General features: G+C 36.7%; 1 protein-coding gene across 11 annotated transcripts in view; it reads right to left on the bottom strand.

The window, feature by feature from the left end:
• CSGALNACT2 (chondroitin sulfate N-acetylgalactosaminyltransferase 2) overlaps window positions 1–13,928 on the bottom strand; it is a 61,257-nt gene that overhangs the window by 32,886 nt on the left and 14,443 nt on the right. For 7 of the 11 annotated variants that reach the window (XR_003429767.1, XR_003429768.1, XM_027091846.1 and 4 more), the window contains exons 2-4: window positions 7,002–7,929; window positions 4,601–4,817; window positions 3,192–3,293 (exon numbers count right to left, since the gene is read on the bottom strand). Coding sequence is in view for 7 of the 11 variants with exons in the window: in XM_027091846.1 (XP_026947647.1) it covers window positions 3,192–3,293; window positions 4,601–4,817; window positions 7,002–7,662 (980 nt within the window). In the remaining 4 variants the exon portion in view is untranslated. Of the gene's footprint in view, window positions 1–820; window positions 1,555–2,226; window positions 2,319–3,191; window positions 3,294–4,600; window positions 4,818–7,001; window positions 7,930–13,928 lie in introns of those variants that run through there. The other 4 variants (XR_003429769.1, XM_027091852.1, XM_027091849.1 and 1 more) reach the window with 4 other exon arrangements.

Here is a 13,928-nt window from a genome sequence, read left to right as displayed (position 1 = left end):
CAACTTACAAAATATATTTTACCTTCAGGTATTTATTATGTTGGGTCTACATTCATATAAGGAAAGACAATGATCAGTTTCATGTGTATGATCATCATCAGGGACAGACAGTCAACTAAATGCCCACATTTGAGGCAACATGCTAGTGATGTGAAGTTAATAAGTGTTGAGGGGCCACTACTCTTCAGGATCTTAAAAACCTATTAGGGAGGTAAGAAATATACACGTGGAAAAACAGCATAATATTTGGTAATAAATAATGCAATCCACATGAATGATACATACAAAGAGTGCTCTTCTCTCTAGTTCTTCAGATCTTTGCTCAAATGTCCCCTTATCAGAGGGATCCCCTCATGCTACATGTGAAGTAGCCCTGATCTCCCTTTTCTTTAATCTCTATTCCCTTGCCCAGCTTTGTTTTCCTCAGTACCACCAGACATGTTTGTTTGTCTCCCACTAGAATGTAAGCTCCATGAGAGCAGGGATTTTGTTTTGTTCATTACAACGCCCCTCAAAGGGTAGGAGTTCAATAAATACTTTCTGAATGAATGAATGAACAGCAGTTCTGAGGAAAAAAGATTGCTTTTGTCTGAAGTAGTTAGAGAAGACGTTAGAAACAGAATTTAAGTTATGCCTTAGTTAAAATCCTGAATTCAGTGGTGAGTGTAAAGGTCATTCCAATTAATTATTCTCAAAGGCAAGGAGGTAAGAAAGTAGAAAGCTTTTTAAAGAACAGGAATCAGACAAGTCAAACTGGAACACAGGGATTCTAAAATGGAACAATGAGAGAAGACCAGAAAAGGGTCAGACTAAGGAGTACCTTCCATGAGAAGTTGAAGAACTTGGTCAGTGTTCTAAAGTCAAGGAGGAGTCAGGGTCTTTCCACCAGGGCAGTGGTTTATCACAGCCAAGTCCATGCACCCACAGCATCAGAATTCCCCGGGAACAGGTCAGAAATACATATTCTCAGGCCCCACCCCAGGCCCCTGAATCAGATACTAGGGGAGGAGCTGAGCATCTGCGTCTCTCCCGGGACAAGTCACTCCAGGTTACTGATGTTAAAGTTGGAGAACTGCTGCACTAGGGAACTGCTGGATCAAAAAAGGAACATTTTTAAAAGATTACTCTTAAAATAGTATAGAATGGGAAATGGAGAGACTGAAGCAAAGACTCAAACAGTGCATGGAGTGGACTCCAAGTACTCTGAGTGCCCATGCCTCCCCCGCCCCCTTTATAGGTTGTAAATCTCTCCCTTCTTTTGGGGAAGCTGCTGATCACCACCTCACACTCCCAGCACCAAGTGGAGGAACTAATCACAGAATACCCCAACCGCAGTAATTTCCTAGGGGCAAGGACCAGACTCAAGCTGGGCTAATCAAAATACCCCCACCCCACCTGGCCATAGTGACTGGCTCAAGAGTGGGCAAAAGTCCTTCCCTGGGATTCTCTCAACTGGATCTGGGAGAAAGCTCTTTCCTCTCTGATGGCAAAGCTGAGAAGATGTGAGCCCAGAGCCGCCAACAGCCATATACCTCACATGTGGAAGAAGCCAATCTGCAACAGGAGAATGAAGTCAACATGCAGAGTAAAACAGACAAGAAGACAAGAGAATTCTGATGGTATTCAAGTCTCTGGTCCCAGTCCCTAAGATACCAAAGCTGTTTTGGTTTTCTTCTCATTAATTTGGTTATAATAATCCCTTTAATTCTGGGAGTTATCCAAAATTCTTCATAAAAGCTCCCATTTTCCTCAACCAAATTCAAGATAAGTTTCCGTCATTTGCCACAGAGGAGTCTTGATTAATGCAGGGACAACTTCAGTAATACCAACGTGAGTCACTGGTACTTAGTAGGTGATCTGAAAATGGTAAGGAGAGAAGAGACAAAGGGAAGAAATGGAGGGAGGGGAGCGTGGGTTAGAGCGGTGGCAGCAGCAAGGAAAGGACAGAACAGAGGTCCTGTGCGGTGAGCAGAAACCGATTAATCAGAGGTAGAGAATGAGTGAAAGACGCTGGCCCTCAGACATCAAGCCCAGGGAATCATGAGAACCTTCGTCTGAACTGAAAGAGGGCCATCAGGAGGAGGAGCCAGTGAAGGCGGAGGAGGAGACAGTGTTTGTTTTTCCTACTCCAATGCTGTGAGAGTCCCTTTGGGGTAGGGACTGCAACTCCCTCCTCTGTGCCAAGTCCTATCCCAACCACCCCAGTTAGACTCCCGAGCAGTGTACCTGGAACATAGTCGGTGGGACTCAATGAATGTTAGTTGAACGATTCGAGAAGAATGGCCGGCCAAAGCTGGACTCTTAGGGAATGGCCACAACTAGCAGAAAGGTAAAGAAGCAAGTAAAGGATACAGAGTTGATGTGGTCAGAAAAGTCAATCAACCTATATCTTACATTATAACATATCTACATTTACAAAATATTTACATTTTACAAACATCAGAGGAGAGGTTCAAGAAGGAAGTACTGGTTAGGTATCAAATGTAAGAAAGCAAAGAGGATGACAGAGAAAAGGCTGAATTTGGCAGTTAGGTCATAACTCTAGGCCCATAACTTAGAGATGAAAAGGCTGAGAAGCTACAGAATTAATAATGGAGTATTAAGGAATTACTAATTCATTCATTCAAACCTCTGAGCACCTACTGTGTGCCAGGTACTATATGAGTTGCTTGGTTAGATAGCTACTGTTTTGTGAGGTTCAGATGTGAAAGGACAGAAACCTAATAGCAGTTACTGGGTACTCTAGAGTCAGGCGGGGGTCTCTTAAGGATAGGGGAGACCTAAGCATCATTTGCAGGGTGAGAAGGAACTTAGGAAAATGGAAGGAAAGAAAAGTGGCAAGCAAGAGAGACAAGCTCAGGAGATGATATCCAAGTGAAGGGATTAGATTTAGAAAAAGGGAAAGAGTTCAAAAAGAAGGAAATGGAAGAATAAATGGAGGCAAATATATACAAGGTGAGTGGGCCGCAGAGTGAGAGCACCCTAATCATGCCACACTGTCTAAGAGGTTAAGGGAAGATGAGTCATTTAGAGTGAACTTAGGGGTGAAATGAGGAACTTACTAGCACCACCACTCACATGCTCAGCCAACTTTTAATGGCAGCTATTCAAAATTATTCATTAAGTATCTGAAATTCTCATTCTTCTATTATTATATATAAAGGACTTCAATGTGGACATGGCTCACCAACCTTGTGACAGATTCTAGGATAGACTTGACTTTAGATAGTCCTTCTTTACCAAAATACACCACTGTGAGATGAATTCTCTTGTCCTGATGAATACATACATCCCTAACAGAATTGAAAAATAAAGTTCATTCAGGAAAATATATGAGGCACTACTCATTCAGAAAGCAATCACATGAAGCTTTAACAAGAAAACAAATGAAGCATTACTCATTTAGAATGAAATCACACAAAGCTTTAAGTAAATATAAAACTGGCAATATTGCTGAATTTTGCCATATTTCAAAACATTTTTGGAACTTTTGCTTTGGTATTGCCTTCAGACGCAAATTATAAGCTACTCAAGGAAATAAGTTCAATCAGTTCAAAACCAAATAAATAAATAACTCAAGTTTGGGGTCAAGAGTTACTTTGTCTTCAGATTGGCTAATTAGAGAAATTATACTTATCATCAAGGAGTAAATATTTGTCATGATTGAGATTAGTAACTGTAAAGAATAATGTAGCATCTGAAGGTAATTCCAAAAAAGGCAATTAAAAAATGCTTTAGGAAATCAGATCTCAAGCGAGCAATTTCAAAAACGTAAAACTCATTTGGAAGCATGACTTCTAGGTATTCTGCAACAGAACTGTGTTAACTTTTACATCCAACAACTTCAATGAGAACAAAGATTGGGACTACAAAGAATTAAAACTATCATATTAAAGTATTAAAAACATGACAATTGTTCAATTAAAACAAAAAAGTAAAACTTTCCTCAAATCGTTACCCTAATATGTAGCTGTTAACTTTTTAACACTTCAGCATTTAAAAATATCCAAATTTAATGATTAAGAAAAAGAAAAAAATTCTTTTAAAAACTGCTACAGTCTCTGCTTCCCAAGACGGAATAACATTCTCCCACGTTTACTTGAATATTTGTATTTCTAAAATTTCTTTCAATTTTGAAATTCAAATTGTTCTCAGGGAATTTTCTGGGGAGATAGTAATGCTCTATATCTTAACTGGAGAGGCAGTTACATGGGTGTATACATTTGTCAAAAGTCATGAAACCTCTATCCTTGGAATATGTCGATTTTATTGTATGTAAGTTACACATCAATAACTTTATTTTTAAAAATTCAACTTGTCCTAAAATGAATTCAAACACAATTATAAAGGTGATCAAATTTAGTTTCTAATAGTTGTCACCCTCAATTTACTTCACAGTTCAAGTTGTCAGTAACACAATATACTATACATGCCTTAAGAAAAAAGGGAATATCAAAACATAAAGTTCCCTAAAGCCAAAAAAATTGTTCTGTGATTCTAAGTAATCATACTCAGTGAAGGTAAATTAAATAAAATGGCATGAAATGTGCTTTTTTTTTTTTAGGAGTGCTCAGTCAAATCACTAAGCCCCGGGAGTTACCTGAAGTTCTGCATAAACTGTGCAAATGCTTCAGTTCTTTCAGCAAGCGGCACAATGATATTAATAATTGATCTAGTAATGTCAATCATCTCGTTCTTCACTTTCATGAGAGGTCCAAAAGGGCGGAAGAGAGTCACGTGTCTATATTCCGTAAGGTCTGCTTTCTTAAAAAAGAGTTCATACAGTGTGCCCTTATCTCTCTCAGTGCGATAATAACCTAAAGGAAAGAGTTAGGAACAAAGATGTCTCCATGTCAAAGTTTACAAGTTCAATATGACTATTGATTTTACTCAAAGATCAAAAGTGTGATACCAAACTTGTAGGGTTTTTATATATTTGTGAAAATGTTATCCCCACAGTATAGTCAACAACAACTGTTTCTTTAAAAGGAGAGGTTAAAAAAATGTTCACCACTCTGCTATATTATTCAACCCATAAAATATGCTCCAAATGACAATGATTCCTTTTCATATATGACTTTAATAGCAGAGCCTATCAACACAGAAACCAAATGATGAAAATAAAGAAATTACTTCTAGCAATATTAAATTCTAGATCTGACAGTCAAATCATCTATTACTTGGTTCAGCTTAACAAAAATGAATTGAGTGCATTTGTGTCAGGCACTGATGGTATAAAGAAGGCTACATGGTCCCAGTTTTTTGGAAGGGTCAGTCTAGTGAGGAAGACAGAAAAATAAAGAAATAACAATATAGTGATATACACATGCAAACACACAAGACTCTGGATAGAATGAAGTCAGACAAAGAAAAATCAGTATAAATTTAAACATGGTGATATGAGACACCTTTGGGAATAAAGTATGGAAGTCTATTGGGCAATCTGGTTTTTAAGTGTGACACTCAGGGGAGAGGTTAGACCTATAGATGTGTGAGTCAGTCAATATCTGGAAATAAAATGGTAAACCAGATTGACTGGTCCCACTCCTCCTGAGGCTTACAGTGTATCAGGAACTACAAATCAGGAAGTGGGAAATGCCATATACTATGACAAGTGCTGTGAGATGGGACACAGGGTAGAAGAAGTACTGCTGTCTTAAACTTGCAGGTTGGAGATCACCTCGAAGAAGTAGTGACATCGAAGCTGAAGTCTGGTAGAGAAACAGGAGTTACTAAATCATTGTCAGTAATTATTTTTTTGATGAGGGAAGCAGCACAGTGGAGGAAAAGCAAGGGACAAAATGTGTTCCATGCAGAGAAAAATCCTGTAAGTGACAGAATCCGAGGAGAGTTATAAGAAAGGCAGAAGCTGCGGAATATAAAACTGGCATAGGTTCCTTCCTTTTTAGGCAGACATGAAGACATTTTACATATCTTAGTTATATTATTTCCTCTGCAGCTTTCAATTCTGCCATAAGCTACAAACATACACAGTGAAAAGACAAAAAGCTGAGCTTTCAGAAAAATTACAAGCGTTTTGAAAGAAACAACCCATCAAAAATTGCAGGAAGTGACAGGGGAAAAGAGGTGGCTATAGGGAGAAGACAGCTAAAATGCCACAGAAAAGCACAAGGCCCTCCCTGATGGCCTCCAAAGGCTCAAGGTATTATATTATATTACAGCAAGTGATACCCATGATGACTTAGGGTCAAAAAAAAAAAAAAAAACTACACGTGGTATACTGTTTACAGAATCGAGCAAAGAGAACTTTCAAGACATATTTGTATCCAAAATGGTTTTAAGTCTACAATTAAATATCTAGCAGGGGGTATTAAGATGGAGATGGGTTGGGATTTATAATTATTCCTGTTTATATTAATCAACAAATTTCTTAAATTTATACAAGTGTTCCTCAACTTTTGAGTCACGTCCCATTTTGACATATAAAAATCCTATGCCCTTTCTGTAGCCTGTATTAGGAAAATAGGTTTATTTCTTTACTTTTCCAAATGCCAAATATGCTTTTCAAAACTATGTATGCCTCTTGATGTTCTGACATGTGTTTCTCCTCCACTCAAAATATAGAACAATCACTAATCTAAATCAGGTTCTTTTTCTTTCCTTTAGGAAATGGTTTTCAAATCTTGAGCCTTAGTTCATATATTTTAAAAAATATAAAAAATGAACGTCAAGACCAGTTAAGACATGAATGCAAATACATATACGTGCAAATACATATACAATCCTAAGAGCCCTTCAACTTGGGGAGTATTTTGCTATATAAACTTAGATTTATTCTATTTCCCTGCTCCTTATTTTCTATTTTATCATGATCACATTATAACTTTTTCTAAAAAGCCACTTCAAATTCTTGGTGGAATTTAGTGGGTAAAAATTTAAATGTTTTAATACTGTGGATAATGACTGACATATTACCAACATACAATAACAGAATTTTGTCATACTAACGTAACTATGGACCAACACTGTTTTCACATTACCTTCTATGAAGTCATTTTCATTAAATACCAGTTTTTCTCCAAGGGGACCATCTTCATCTTCCTGTTCATCGTCTTCATCAGGATTATTAATGACCTCCAAGCCAGCTTCAATAACTTCTACCAATTCATCTCGCTTATCTTTTCTAACTGGTTTTTCCTCAGGATGGCGAGTGAGACCCATTTCCAACTGGAATACTTTCATTAAGGTAAAACTTTCAAAGGGAATGACTCCATACTCACTAGGTAGTTTGGCTCCTATGCTAACTTCAGCTTTGTCAATTTGTGAATGAAGAAACTCTAAAAGATCACTAGGTGCTTGCTCTTTGTTGCCTTGATAGCCTATGCCATTAGCCCCTACATTCTTTCTCTCCTGCAGTGATCTCATCTTCTCACTCATTTCTTGCAATTCTTGTTTTAATTGGGCAATCTGGCGTTTCAGACTGGTTGCTCTGGTTTGATAATGTTCTTCCTGCTCCTGTAGGAGGGCTTGATAATACTCTTTACCATAATTTTCCCCAACGATACCGGGAAGAGATGCATTTCCATCAGTCTGGGGGGCACATTCCAGAAGGTACAAAAATAATATTAAACTGCAGAGTAAAGCGAGACCCAACAGTAGCCAGTGGGTCCGGGTCTGAAGAATCAATCCTCTTCTAGGCATTCTTATTAATGTGGACTTGCCTAATGAGATGTGCTCTTTGCTTGTTCATACCTTTTGCGAAAGGTTATAAAAAAGTAAAAACAAAATCAGGATTTCCATAAAAGGTACCAAAATGAATTTGGCTGTAGCTTAAAAAATTTCTTCCTTCAGCAGTGAATTCTACTTGCAGAAATAATGCATATTTCCTATATTGTTACCATGATATCCAGAATAAGGAAATCTGATCTACACAATCAGATAAAATCCATGACACGGGTGGTGATTTTTCTGAAAGAAACAGATCAGAATCAATCAGAATTTTGTTTCTTTAAGTATATCACACTGTTGACAGCTTCAGTAAACTTAGCTATGTGACTACCATAGGCAGAGCACCAGGAGAGGCACTAATACAATATAGAATATTCAGTAAATGCTGGGAGAAAGTACTAAGAAAAATACCTTATGAAACACTAAAATATCACAGGTAATACTTTCAACCATAATGTCTACACATCCATAACCTGAATGAATCAAAGAAACATTAAACTTACGTTTAGCATAGTTTGTGTTACAATAGATAGATTCTATTGGTCCCTAACTATTTGAAAATTACATCATGTATAACTCTTTATTGACATAATATTTCAATTAACTCGCCATTTCCCACCTATAACATATCACCATTTGGGAGCTGAGTTTCTATAAAATGTTTTTGTTATGTTGATAATGGCTTTCTAGAGAGAGATTTTCTTCCAGTTTATTCAATTCAAGCATTCTACTTCATTAATTTCTATAGCTCAACTCAGTCAATCTAAGAGCCTTAAAATTAAGTTGGGAGGAAAAGCAATTTCAAAAGGTCACAGACATCTGGAAAACACATTAAGAAACAGTTTTACATCCAAAGTCCTCCAGTAGATTATTTGAGCATTAGATCACATAATTCTTTCCAGTGTATTACACAGCAACAGATTTCCTACAGCTCTGGAAAGTTTGGAGTCTATATAAAGAAAAACAGGAACATATTTATCTATAGGGAAACAAAATCCAAGAACCGTTTATAAATTTACAAAATTACATGCTATCCCTCATACCACAACCAGCTATGTGAGCTCTTCCATGTTTCTTTCTAAACTAAGGATTCTTAATTCTAGAAATAGAGAAGGTTAAACCTAGGAGACAGGAAGCAGGGAAGGCCTCCACTGCAGAGAGAACTTCTATTCTAATGAAGGGTTTGTCAAGAAGAATATGTGATACTAAGCCTGCTTTTACCAGAATTGGTTTCTACCAGTGCAGCAGAACCTATGGAAGAAGGTCACTAGAGAACATCAGCCCTCGTCAGTTTCTTGGTGATTAGGAAAGCCTGGATGCCTTCTGTGAAAAATGCTGCAACGTGTGTTCTTTGTGGCACATATTTATACAAAATGTAGGATAGATTCAAACTTCTTTTGGCTAGTGGATCACAAACAATGGACTTAACTACCCTTAGCCATTTATTATTTTAATTAACCAAAAGATAACCAAGTATCCTTAAAATTTTAATTCACAAGTTTTACTATGATGGCATCTGTTTTACTGCTTATAAATCTTATTTATTTTAAGTGATATAGGAAAAAATAGGAAAAAAATATTGGTACCGTATCAAGAAAACTAAGTAAAATACAAAGCCAATATTAGTTCTAGGACTTTAACATGTCTCAGAACTGTAATTCTTAGCATAAGAAACCACTTAAACTTCATTGTTTAAAAGTTAAAACTCAGAGGTATCTCTTAACTATAAGTTATTACTAGCCCGTTTATAGGGAAAAGAAAGATTAAAACTAAAAATGTGAGAACATAATCTTGAATAAGTTAATAAAGTTATATATATATTTAACTATACTATATTTGAACTTGATAACAGAACTAACAGCATATAAGCTAAGTATGTCAACCTTATATTAATATGGTACCTCATGTTTTTTTTCTTTATATAGACAATGTATTTTAAACTGTGAGATATCACCCATTAATGGGTCACTACCAAAGGTTTACTTTTCAGTGAATTAGAACAGGAAATACTGGTGCATATCACATATAGTAGTAAATTCTGTGTTGCGAATACACACACACACATATGCATGAGCTAGCCACATAAAATGTATTTATAAGTGGGTTGTGATCCAAAAATCTTGAAAAATACTGATTTATAAGGTATTTTTATACATTTCCCATGTCATCCTTTCAGAATAGTGTTGCTAGTATCTTCTTTTGTATAGGAAAAATAGGTTCAGAAATGAAAAGATTTAAATAAGGTTATATAACTATTAAGTGGCAACATTAAAGCCAAGGTCTTCTTTCTCCCTCCTTTAAGCAAAATACAGGTCTGAGATATCGTACATGCTTATTTTACAGCTGAGTATCTTACGGTTAAATATTATCCACTGAAATGAAAGAAAAGTCGCTGTAATTACTTTAAAGATTTTTTTGATGTGGACCATTTTTAAACTCTTTATTGAATTTGTTACAATATTGCTTCTGTTTTATGTTTTTTGGCCATGAGGCATGTGGGATCTTAGCTTCCCGACCAGGGATCAAACCCGCACCCCCTGCACTGGAAGGTGAAGTTTTAACCACTGGACCTCCAGGGAAGTCCCTGTAATTATTTTAGAATATAAATGTTAGTTGCACAGCTCTGTGGTTGTTAAACATAAAAGATTCCAATTAAAGTCATATTTGCCTTTATGTTCCCTGAAGGGAACTCTTCAACAACATCCTAAAAAACTAGATTATGACAACTCTAAATATGTTAAGAATAGTATTAGAGAACACACCCATTTTCTGCCTGTTACACCTTGACTGCCATCATTCTATGTAGTCTGTCTGTATGATAAACCAGGTTCATTCACAACCCAGAGTTAATACCAAGCAACCTTCCAAGCACCAACAGCAGATAGTTAAGTGTTCTGAGGAGAGAATGCGATACTGTGGAAATGGGAAACTGAGCTGTCAAAGATATGTAAAACAAAATCAAAGAGCTCAGAGTAGAAAGAAACGTTAGGAGCCACCAATTCTTACACTCTAAAACAGACTAAAGAGACTTCCTCTTATAGCCAAGATCAAGTAACATGGACCAGATTTACTCTCACACTGGAAACAACTAAAAACAAACAAAATCAATTTAAAAAAACCCCAATATATGAAACAATGATTTTCAAGATACTGAACATTAGGTAATAAAGCACACTGATCCTTGGAGGAACAAAAAACAAGTGATTGCACAGCTTTCTGCCGTAGTTTCCAAGCCATAGCACAGGGAGTCCCCTCCTAAGTAGAGCCCAGGTAACTCCCTGAGTTGATGAGGTGGAGCTGACAGTCTGAGGAGACCAAGGCAGCTAGGTTCGAAGGATATAGTACCAGAGGAAAGAGCTGGACAGGGAGAGAACTCCAGAGATCTCAAGAGGACACCCTTTGGGTGTGCAGCAGAGCACTAATAAGGGCAGGCATATGAAGAAACTAACTGAGGCTAAGGACAGAAGCACACAAAAAATTAGAAGACACAGAACTCAGCATTCAAACAGGGCCAAGAATAGTGACTGTTCCCACCAGACAAACTGGAAAACCTCAAAATTCATGGGGCATTGGGTAGAGTACTCAAAAAGGTCTTGCCTCAGTGGTGGGAAATAATTAGCTCTAGACTAAATACGGGCCTGATCCTGCCAACAAACCTTAAAAGCAAGGCCTGAAAGGATCAAATTGTTTCCATATAACTGTACAACAAGCCTCACAAATATTTATAGGAATATAAAAATATCCAGCATCCAGTAAAATAAAATTCAAAATGTTTGCCCTCCAAACAAAAATGATCAGGCATACAAAGAAAAAGAAAAACACAACCCATAATGAAAAAATTAATGATTGAAACTGACCTAGAAATGACAGAGATGCTGGAATTCACAGAAAAGGACATTAAAAGTTATTATAACTATATTTAAAAAGATAATCAGGTTCAAAAAAATAGGGAGACACACAGACGACATTAAAAAAAAGATCCAAATTGAACTAAGGAGATGAAAACATCAATTTCTGAGATGAAAAATATACTGAATGGGATTAACAGCAGGTATTTCAGAACAAAATATTAATGAATTGAACACATAGCAACAGAAATTATTCAAAATGTAGAAGGAAAAAATAATGAAAAACATGAATAGAGCACCTGGTAAGCTGTGTGACAACTTCAAGCAGCCTAACATATATGTAATTAGAGTCTCCAAACAAGGGGGAGGGGGCTAGGGGAAATATTTAAAGAAATAAGGCTGAAAATTTTCCAAATTTGATGAACTATCAACACATAGATCCAAGAAGCTCAACGAATACCAAATACAAAAGCCACAAAGAAAACCAAAGCAAAGCTCATGATAATCAAACTGCACAAATCCTACGATAAACAGAAAATCTTAAAAGTGGCCAAAGGAAAAAAACACATCATACAAAAACAAAAAACAAAGAGAATGGAGCAATGTCTTTAAAGAACTGAAAGGAAAAATACGTCTACCTAGAATTCTACATTCAGAAAAAGTATTCAAGAACAAAGACAAAAAACTTTTTTTTAGACATTAAAAAGCTAAAAGAATTCATCACCATTAGACCTTCACTACAAGTCCTTTAGGCAGAAGGAAAATGTTAGCAGATGGAAATATGGATCTACACAAAGCAATGAAGAAACCAGAAATGTTAACTACATGGATAATTACAAGATGTCCTTCTTTTTATTTGGCGACACTGCGCAGCTTGTGGGATGTTAGTTCCCAGACCAGGATTGAACCCGGGCCACAGCAGTTAAAGTGCTGAGTCCTAACCACTGGACTGCCAGGGAATTCCCCAAGATTTCTGTTATTATTTAAATTGCTTTCAAATATAACTGAATGAAATGGACAAATTCCTAGAAAGACACAAACTACTGTAACTGACTCAAGGAGAAATAGTAAATATGAATAGACTTATAATGAGACTCAATTAGTAATCAAAAACTACCCACAAAGAAAAGTCCAGAATCAAATGGTTTTACCAGTGAATTCAACCAAGAATTAATAAGAATACCAATGCTTCACAAACTCGTCCAAAAAACAGAGGGAATACCTCCCAACTCATTCTATAAGGCCAGTATTGCTGTGCTACTAAAACCAGATAAAGATATCAAAACTACAGACCAATATTCCTTATGAATATAGACACAAAAATCCTCAACAAAACGTTAGCACACTAAATCTATCAACACAAAACACCATGACCAAGTGTGATTTATCCCAAAAATGCAAGGTGAATTTACCATCTGAAAATCAATTAATGCAATACACCACATCAACAGAATAAAGGACAAAACCCATATGATTTTATCAACAGACACAGAAAAAACATTTCACAAAATCCAGCACCACTTCCTGATAAAACCACCCAACAAACGAGGAATAGAAGGCAACTTCCTCAACCTGATAAAGGGCATATATAAAAAACCCACAGCTAATTTCATATTTAATGGTGAAAGACTGCATGCTTTCCCCCTAAGATCAGGAATAAGAAAAGGATGTCTGCTCTCATCACTTCTATTAAACATTGTATTGAAAGATGTTCTAATCAGGGCAATTAGGCAAGAAAACAAAATAAAAGACATCTGAATTGAAAAAAAAGAGGACTATCTCTATTTGCAGATGATGTGATCCTGCATAAAGAAAATCCTAAGAAATTAGGAACTCAGGATACAAGATCAATACACAAAAATCAACTGCATTTCTATATACCAGCAATGAATAATCTGAAAATAAAATTATGAGAACAATTTATTTACACCAAAAAGAATAAAAGTGCTTAGGAATAATTTAAAAAAAAGCAGTACAAAGATCGGGACTTCCCTGGTGGCGCAGTGGTTGAGAGTCCACCTGCCGATGCAGGTGACACGGGTTCGTGCCCCGGTCCGTGAAGATCCCACATGCCGTGGAGCGGCTGGGCCCGTGAGCCATGGCCACTGAGCCTGCGTGTCCAAGCCTGTGCTCCGCAACGGGAGAGGCCACAATAGTGAGAGGCCCGTGTACCGCAAAAAAAATAAGTAAAATAAAAATAAAAAGGAGGTAATGAAAATACTGAAGAAATTAAGAAAGGGTATCAACAGAAATGAAGATTACTGTAAAAAGGAACTAGAAACTATAAGGAAGAGCCAAGAAAAATTGGAAAATTCATTTGCTGAGATGAAAGTTGAGCTAAAGGCAACAAATAGCAGAATGAATAATGCAGAAGAAAGAATATGTGATCTG

The sequence above is a fragment of the Aethalodelphis obliquidens genome, unplaced genomic scaffold (genome assembly GCF_003676395.1).
Source record: "Aethalodelphis obliquidens isolate GAN/ISIS:26980383/991018 unplaced genomic scaffold, ASM367639v1 scaffold73, whole genome shotgun sequence".
In the NCBI taxonomy this organism is placed as follows: domain Eukaryota; kingdom Metazoa; phylum Chordata; class Mammalia; order Artiodactyla; family Delphinidae; genus Aethalodelphis; species Aethalodelphis obliquidens.
Note: the sequence above shows the minus strand (reverse complement) of the source record. Positions and strands in the feature narration are given on the sequence as shown.